The sequence below is a fragment of the Mytilus trossulus genome, chromosome 14, assembly GCF_036588685.1.
Source record: "Mytilus trossulus isolate FHL-02 chromosome 14, PNRI_Mtr1.1.1.hap1, whole genome shotgun sequence".
Taxonomy (NCBI): Eukaryota; Metazoa; Mollusca; class Bivalvia; order Mytilida; family Mytilidae; genus Mytilus; species Mytilus trossulus.
In genome coordinates, this window is record NC_086386.1 from 63,110,191 (window position 1) to 63,119,860 (window position 9,670).

The 9,670-nt window shown below is 30.9% G+C and overlaps 1 protein-coding gene across 4 annotated transcripts; it reads left to right on the forward strand.

Annotated features, from left to right (window-relative positions):
• The first annotated feature begins 2,873 nt into the window (after positions 1-2,873).
• Positions 2,874-8,878, forward strand: LOC134696229 (perlucin-like protein). 4 transcript variants are annotated; one of them, XM_063557908.1, is made up of 6 exons: positions 2,874-3,005; positions 4,800-4,950; positions 5,652-5,743; positions 6,619-6,700; positions 7,093-7,313; positions 8,653-8,878. In XM_063557908.1, exons 2-6 carry the CDS (start codon positions 4,818-4,820, stop codon positions 8,692-8,694), a joined length of 570 nt encoding a protein of 189 aa, XP_063413978.1. In that variant the 5' UTR covers positions 2,874-3,005; positions 4,800-4,817; the 3' UTR covers positions 8,695-8,878. The 4 variants fall into 4 exon arrangements, with proteins under 4 accessions (XP_063413978.1, XP_063413979.1, XP_063413976.1 ...); XM_063557909.1 differs by having other exon boundaries at positions 2,896-3,005; positions 4,816-4,950; XM_063557906.1 differs by lacking the exon at positions 2,874-3,005 and adding an exon at positions 3,065-3,124.
• The last annotated feature ends 792 nt before the right edge of the window (positions 8,879-9,670 follow it).

Here is a 9,670-nt window from a genome sequence, read left to right on the forward strand (position 1 = left end):
AACTGGGATGATTTCAGTAATAGAGTATTTATAAATGTTAATGATAATGTTTACTTAGTAAATGGTAACAGTCTGACAAATAACAACAGAACAAAAAATACTTTGATTTCTTTGGCATTGTTCTCTTTAGGACAGTTAGAGTGACAGTATACCTTTTTATTGGTTTGCAATAATAATAATATAGAAGAATGAATAGTATTTGGCTCTTTCATTACATTTAATATTTATAATAGGACAGAACTGCCTGTCTTTGTTGAATGCAACATGCCCTGTCCAGGAGAATCCTTTCGCATGTGTGGAGCTGGATGGAGAAATTCTATTTACAGAGGTAAAATCGTACAAAATAAAAACAAGAATGAATATGTCTAAACACGTTTTGATATACATTCGTCATATTTACTTAGTAATACACAAAAAATAGAATACAAAAGATAAAAGGAATCAGATGGAAAAGAGGGACGATATATATCAGAGGGAGAGTCAAACTCATAGATAAAGAATAAACTGACAACGCCATGGCTCAAAATAAAAAGACAAACAGACAAATAAACGTACAGAAGACACAACATATAAAAAGTCATATTTAGAAATTCAAAATGCTAAAAATTATTCAATAAGAATAAATTTAGATAGAATCATAGTTATATAGAAAAATAGTTAAACATACGATACCAGTTATAAAGAGAAATCTAAAGAGAAATAAAGAGAAATAATGTTTTTCTACCATTTTAAATACTTAATAAAATGCTCCTTAATTTTTGTGGATTTTTCCTCGTTGCTATTATGTATGAATGATGTAAAAAAAAATCTACTATATTGCCATTATTGTTATATTTATTATCATCTTTATATTTATCATAGTTTGACTTTGAAATATTATGATGATGGGACATAACAGAAAACGTGGTGTAAATAAGAAAGAAAACAGTTTATTATTAAATGTTTATAGCAGTACATCATGTACCATTGTACATAATATAGTTGTTTTCTATATATCTTATGTTTAACTACATTGCAAATAAGAAAAGAAGGCGAATATATGATGTTGAAATTGTCATATGGATGTATTATATCAGCTTTGCTCATATTGCTGGTGGGTTATAAAAAAAGGACATGTCAAGATTATGTCATTGAGATGATAGACAAAACACCGTCAGCCAATCACACGAAACGTTATATCCAAAATTGAATTATATTGAATCATCTTTATCTACATCTGTTCATGACATTTTGTAAGTTATTAATCATATAGTCGTTGTATCACTCATTCTGTTGGTTGTTCACTCTTTTTGAAAGGCAAAGGTATAACAATCATTTAATTATATTATCAGAGTTTGAAAAATACATTGAATGTATTGATTCTTGTAATATATAACCCTTTGCATCATTGTTACATGTAAACTGTTCGAAACTGCGAGTTGTAATTGAAGTTGATAGAACCTAAGGAGAAGGAACGCATATTCAAATTATAGGTTCATACACTGGTTGCTTGAAATAAAATATATTAGCTAAAAACTATCTACATAAAATGACACAAAGAATGCTGACCACATGACACTATGTACAGGAATAAAACCTGATATTATTGAACACATGTTCGTAATAAAACTCTAATGATATAAAACTAGGTACATTGAGTATTTTAAAAAGGAATTATTGCAAAAGCTGGTCAACCAATGGAATTGAAAACATAGTTCCTTTTATTTATCTTTTATATCTACTGACAAAAGAACAGGTTATCTCGCTCTGATTGACAGATATGGCACATGAAACTACACAAAAGCTATTGCAAAGAATCAGGTTTAACAAAAATCAAAAATGTTGGCCCATAGTTTTTCATTTAGACAAAATGGAGATGAATACCTAACGACAAAATTATTTTTGTTCACCTGTGTAGAATATGAAACCGTCTTTTTTAAGTGAGGATTTCCTCTAAATTGTTAAATATTTTACAGTGGTATCATACCATAGTTTTGTTTTAACTTGTTTTTTACTTTTGACCTTAATATTTATCCCTTATAACTTTATATTAACTATGGATTTTCATGCAGGTATCGCAGATCAAGTTTATTCGTTCGTGTGTTAATTGACATTTTTTTTATTGAGTTCAGCCTTCTAATTGGTATTTTGTCGTGTGTTTTTCTATTTTGTAATGTTATACTATTGTCTCGGGAAAAGGGATAAGGTTTGGTACAATTTAAACGTTTAATCCCGCTGCAAATATTTGTACATGCCCTAAGTCAGAAATCTAATGTACAGTAGTGGTCATTTGTTTATGTAATTTTTACGTGTTTCTCGTTTCTGTTTTTTTCTATATAGATTTTATGTAACTTTTATAAATTAATATAACATGTATAAGAATATTTATGTTTAGGTAGAAAATTATCAAATATTAAAATTAAAGTGAGAGGAGACTCTTAATTTACAAATTTAAGTTCATTGCACAATGTAATGATAAGACCAAATCACTAACCCTTTTATTTTCGATGAATAACAATTATTTTGTTTATTGTTTTTTCCTGACAATACACAAATAATTTATAAAATATTGACATCATTTTTAAATCAAAACTTTACATAAAATCAAACGCTTTTTCATAAGTAAAATAATATATAGTATGCACTAAATTAGCTAAAGGCTCATGATATTTCCTTCGCACACAGTTGCTATTAAACCAATGTTAGTTTAACAAACGAAACGTACATCTTACTACAGTAAATATTTGCTTAGACATATTTTAATTTCATTGTAACACCATACAAATGTACAAAAGTACATGGCAGTTTGTATTAAACAATAATCTAATGTTATGATATAAAAACATGTTACTTCCGCTATATTTGTAAACGGAAATATTCACAAAAGTTTTTTGACAAATTAACCTTCCTTTTGACAAACTGCGACGTGCATATTGAACCATATACGGATAACCAGACAATATCATCATCTTCTTAATCTATATTGGATAAATATACGTCTGACTCAAACGATTGTATTATTCAAGGTAAAGTTAATTATACAATAGATTGCTGTTTGCCTGTGAGTTTATAATGTATGAATACAATACCGGTAAAGTGAATGCTTGAAGTCCCAAGTCAGGAGCCTCTGGTCTTTGTGAGTCATGTATGATTTTTTTATTTCAGTTATTGTGTGTAATTCGGCGTTAAATATGACATTCTTTATCACTAAAATAGTATACATATTAGTGTAAGGGCCAAAAGTGGACCGGGGGTTTCTTGCTGCGTTGATGTCCCATTGATGGCATTCGGCTGATGTTTGCCCTATGGTTGAGTTGTTGTCCACTTTACACATTCCATATTTCTATTCTCAATTTTATTGAAAACGGTATTTAAAAGTAGAAACATGTGTTCTTATTTATAAAATTGATCACTGTTTAACTTCTTTCAATGTTTTTTTCTATTTGGTAATGAAACGAAAAAGAGTAACTCAAAATTTATCTTTGATCGAGATATATATATATATATATATATCTGACCCGTCTAAACATCAACCCAACAATGCTAGCTCTGTAAATTTGCTTTGGCAAATATGTGAATTTTCCTAGCCGGGATTCTAACCCATGCTACTGAGATATCGTGACACCAAATCGCCTGCAACGTAGCCGTCTCGCTAGATCACATGACCACCTGGGCTTCACAATAATAAAGCCATCGGTGACCGTGTGTTACCTTTCCTCGTCGGTTTTAATCTATATCGTCGCACTAAAGTACATGAAATATGAGGCATGGAGATGTTATTGTTACAGATCAGCTAAATTATCTATAGTAAAGGATCCTACAAATTAATGCAAGATACAATCACAGAAAATAATTGTATTTATAAGTACGTCTGAGTCAGTGACAACTCCACAACAGATTTATACATCGGATCACCAGCAATGATGGTGATACGTGGATGTGTACATTATGTATATACAATTTGTCTACACAGCGAACCAACAATGTTAAATCTGTAAATTTGCTTTGGCAAATGTTTGTTCTTTCCTTGCCGGGATTCGAACCCATGCTACTGAGATATCGTGACACCAAATCGCCTGCACCGTAGCCGTCCCGCTAGAACACATGACCAACTGGGCTTCACAATAATAAAACTTTCGGTGGCCGCGTGTTACCTTTTCTCTTCAATTTTAATCTAGCGTCGTACTACAGTACATGATATATAAGACATGGAGATGTTATTGTTACAGATCAGCTAAATTATCTATGGTAAAGTATCCTACAAATTAATGCAAGATACAGTCACAGAAAATAATTGTATTTATAAGTACGTCTGAGTCAGTGACAACTCTACAACTGATTTATCCATCGGATCACCAGCAATGATGGTGATACATGGATGTGTACATTATGTATATACAACTTATCTAAACATCAACCCAACAAAGTTAGATTTGTAAATATATGTAAATATTGTGAAGTTTAAATACATTGTTGAGCTTGCTTTATAATATTTACAATACAACAGTCGATAAAAATAGCGTTTTTTACATGTTGGTCAGGTACGAATGTATTTATATAATCTATAGTGAAGTTTTTTATGCAAAATATGACTTTCACAAATGCTTCTAGTTTACTCTGCAACTGGAAGGAGTTAAATGTAATGCACACTTAACGTTATATCGAAAAGTCATTTAAACTTAACAAGTTCGCCTGTGCCAAAACTAACACTAAGACCTCATAAACTGAACAATGTGCTGGTTACAATACAAAAACGATATACATTTGCATTAAGAGAAACACAACATTGTTTTAATTGTAAAAAACTCATTTTATTGTAGGCAAATTGTAATTCAGAGATGTTTGTTTACGTGATATTGTTGTCTTGCTGTCTTTCTCTTATCTCTGCTGAGTCCTGTCTTGGAAATCAGGAGGAATCTTTACTCAATGACATTAAATCTGCTATACAGAAGTTGGAAATAAGATTGAAAGGTATAGTCTTAAAGCTTGAAGCAACAATACACTCTCACTGTAAGCATGCTAATAAAATCATGTTCTTATATTCAGAATGTTTATCATAGAAGTCTTTAAACGCAACGGAGAATATGAGAGAACATTTAGAAGATACAACAACAACAACAAAAATGCCCGCCTGACTATAGACAGGTGTTTTACTCCAAAAAGCTTATCTCTGAATCGTAACAATACATGTAATATGAGATAATTAAATGCCTCTGTATGTCGCAATGAGTTTATGAACATATCCAATTAAATCTTCATGGGTACCTATTTTTTTGAATATTTTTTAAATGACCTCTTACGTTATGTGTCTATCAAATAAGGTTGTACAACTTGAAATACATTACATTTTGAAACATATAAAAAAAAATCATGTGATATTTTAAAAGGTTGATCTTGGTGACAGAGATAGATATAGATATGATCATTGTATATTTGAGTAACACAAAGATATCTATGACATAAGACACTGGTAAATACTTTGAACTTTTTCACTAAGTTGCGAATTATCTTGCATAAATTATTGTTAAACTTTTTGGATATATGCACAACTTAAAACTATAAAAATATCCGTGTTCCGATTATATCTGATCTTAATTTAATACCAAATTGAATGCAATGGTTACATTTGAGTGTATCTTTAAGGTCTAATTTGTTTGTTTTTTTGCTGTAAGATAAGTCTTTTCGGTGCTCTCCTGGATGGAAAGAACACGCAAACCACTGCTACAATTTCATCTCAACACCAGTTACGTGGAATGAAGCAGAGGCAAGTTAATCATATACTATGCTTTTTCATTATCTTATTTTTAATTACTTTTTTATATTTGATTTATCATAGACATGATAGAACATGTAAAACAAAATGTATATCGCCTATTCTCGGTTTTTCATCAAAATCATAAGACAGCTGCAGCAGGATCTGCTTACCCGTCCGGAGCACCTGAGATCACCCCTAGTTTTTGTAGGGGTTCGTGTTGTTTAGTCTTTAGTTTTCTATGTTGTGTCATGTGTACTATTGTTTTTCTGTTTGTCTTTTTCATTTTTAACCATGGCGTTGTTAGTTTGTTTTAGATTTATGAGTTTGACTGTCCCTTTGGTATCTTTCTTACCTTTTTCAGAAACAGGCATTTTATAAGATTAATGTTTAACCTTGGATATTTTTCTAAAACAAAATGAAAGGCATACTATACTCTTTTTGTTTTCATCATACAGAATAAACTCAGTTGGATAAAGGTTTATTTAATCATTTGCAATGCACAATGTTAAACAAAAAATAAAATATGCTCGTACGCTGTGTCAAATATTGTAAAGCTAGATTTGTTCTAAAAATTTAACATCAATTTGAACGGACACTAGTTTTCTTACGTTGAAATACATTGTAAACTGATCAGCACTCAGATTTATTTAAATTATTATGAATGTCTTACATGGGTAATCATTTTAACTGTGCTTTATACAAAGTTTGTATTTATACTTAAAATATCAATATATGTTTAGCTCAACTCAACTCAAAAATTTCTTTTTAACTGACATTAAGAATTAAGTTTAAAGGTTGGAAGATACTTGGCAGCGTTATCCCTTTAAAGTTTTTTGATAATTAATAAAACAGTACACTTTTAACCCTGACTTGCATTTTTACAGAGGGCTTGCCGAAAGATTGGAGGATACTTAGTAAAGGTGGATAACGAGTCAGAAAGCAACTGGTTGAAGCAAGAGGCAAATGGTGCGTCAGATTCAGTAATTGAGGCTATGGATCGGATCTATATTTTTAGTTTTATTATTTCTAGAATCGTGTTCATCTATTCTTTATATATGACCCCTCCCCCCTCGTGTCGCTAGGAATAAAACTATCATATTACTGTTATTATGATCTAAACTATAAATATATATTCATATCCAGATGATTTTGAATTTTAATCCCTGTGTAAGATTTATATTATTGAGTACAAATTCAAACGAAGAATATGAAGGTCTATATTTAAGTGAATAAATACAAAACAAAAATCAACATACAAACAACACAATTCCAAATAACAACAAAACCGAAAAATCACACAACATGTTAGCACGAAGTGTACTCGATATTATATTTCAATTATTTTTCATATTCTTAAGTTGAAGAAAAAAGTTTCTGGGCTGGGGCTGCGGATTTCAACGAGGGTGACTGGAGATGGATCGTCGACTTTTCGAACGTGACTTTTACAGATTGGCATACTGGGCAACCAGATAACTCTGGGGGACATGAGGACTGCCTTGAGATTGAGAAATCATATAACTATCAATGGAACGATGTTGTATGCACTATACAAAATGGGTATATATGTGAAAGCGAAAAGGTAAGTGTTAAGGTAGACCAACCGCATCTAAGGTCGAGAAATCAGAACTGCAGTAAAAATGAGAGAACTCATAATAACCATGCAATAACACTATCATCACATGAGCTACAGAACTTCAAACATACCAATAAATTAGCAAACACCAACAAGACGGAGGAACACCGTTCGTGAATAAGTCAACCCGTGTGTAAAACTCCGATTTAATTACTCTCTTTTGATACAATCTCGTTTAAAACAAAATGAACATCGATATTTTTGTTTACTGCTTCACAAGTAACATACATATCATTCAATCTGCACTCATGTGTTGTATATATATGACATGTTTTCGCAAACATGATCAACCTGAAATTAAATAGTAATCAGTTTAAAATAAAACTCAAATATGCCTGATAGACAATGTTTTACCCCATAACAATATGAACGTTTAAGGCATACAGTATGTTCTTAGATGATAAACAAAAGTACAGTATGAAATATAGTTAGCGCTTCATGTATATTTATCTCAATATGACAGTTTGCGGTAAATCCTGTATCAATGACTTAACATTTGTTCGATTGGATAGACATAGGAAAAGTATCCTTTACAGAAAACATTTTAACTTTCATGATTCAGTATCTCAACATTTGGATTAAGGTTGAAAAAAACACATTGATTTCGTAGTATGCTAATATCCCTGCTCCTTCATATAGTTCATAGGAAAACCACAACCAACTTTTGTAAAGTTCACAACTACAGTGTATCATAACATCTTATATAGCTAATCTTACCAGCATTCATAGTACTAGACAAAAAGATCAGAAAATAGTTGTTAAAGACATTGTAACAGAAAGATGAACATTAATGACCCAATAACATATAGATTAATACCCATTGATATATAACATCCGTAAATATGCATCCCATTAATATATTTGACACATAACAGCGGTACGTCTGTGTTAACAAATGCGAACAAGCTATCCTCATTGCACCCCAACTCTTGTGACTGTTAAACATGGATATAATATTTTTTTGGTTTATCTCAGAGACATAAAAACATTATAATGCATATGCTATCAGTTATTTTCAGTAGGTTTACACTACATCAATTTAACAGGAAATCAATGCTTGTATAAAATCAACTAAACAACGTTATCCAAGCATAATAAATAGGACAGCGACGGTTATTTGTATTTTGTATTTATTTGCAATTATTCCACAAAAGTTTACTTCTCATACTGTTCAAATTCGGGCAGTTATCATTACTCATTTGTTATTTTATCAAACGGAAATGAACTTTTACAAAGATCTAACTTTTTAATAATTGCTGTATGTTTACCTTATCTATATTTTTAGGGTGGAGCATGTATCCCCTATTCGAAACTGTTCCGCAAGTAAATGCGATTGAAGAGAACAAAATACATCCCTTGGCAAGATATACGTTGACACCTGTATGGCACAAGAAACAGGCTGTTGTTGATGTCATAATTATCTACCGGAATTAAACTCAATTTCGATATGATATATAATACTGTGTATCGAATATGTTATCATTTTAATTCGATATAAACTTATCATAGATGCCAGGACTAAATTTAGTATATACGCCAGACGCGCGTTTCGTCTACAAGAGACTCATCAGTGACGCTCGTATCCAAAAAAAGTTTAAAAGGAAAAATAAAGTACGAAGTTGACCCTGCCCTGCCCGTCCGAATTTAAATAATCTCTTCTCTATTTCTCTCATATGCTTATGGCATTACAGAATAAATTCAATTATAGCAAACAGATCAATACTATGATATAGATATAATATATATCTGAATATATTACTTGGACATACTTGGACATAAATATATACAATAAGAACGATACTCATAATCTACATATTGTTATTTCCTATGATATGACTGTATACCAAATATAAAACGAGAGATATAACCATGATAACAGAAAAAATATCTATGCAATTTTCTATTTACAAGAGCAAACGCTTGGACAAAAAATGCTAAAACATTCGATAAATCTGAACGTGTAATAATTTGTGATTTTGTTTATGAGATGAATACATACTAACCATGAACACAAAAGATGCTGTTTTCTACTTATTTGTCGGTCGGTTGTCTGTTTGGCACATTCCACATGTCTATTCTCAATTCTATTTTTAGGGTAAAAATATGGAACAGAAATTACTATTTTCAAATCTGTCTTCTCTTCAGTCAAGAAAATAAATATATATGTCTTCCTGATAAGAATTTTTTTTTCGTTATAAATATTACAATGTACTGTCTTGTTGTTTGTTTGTAAAACAATCAGACAAAAAATGTTATAAATGTGGCATGCCTTTTGTGGTTTACATTTGTCATCGGACAATAAT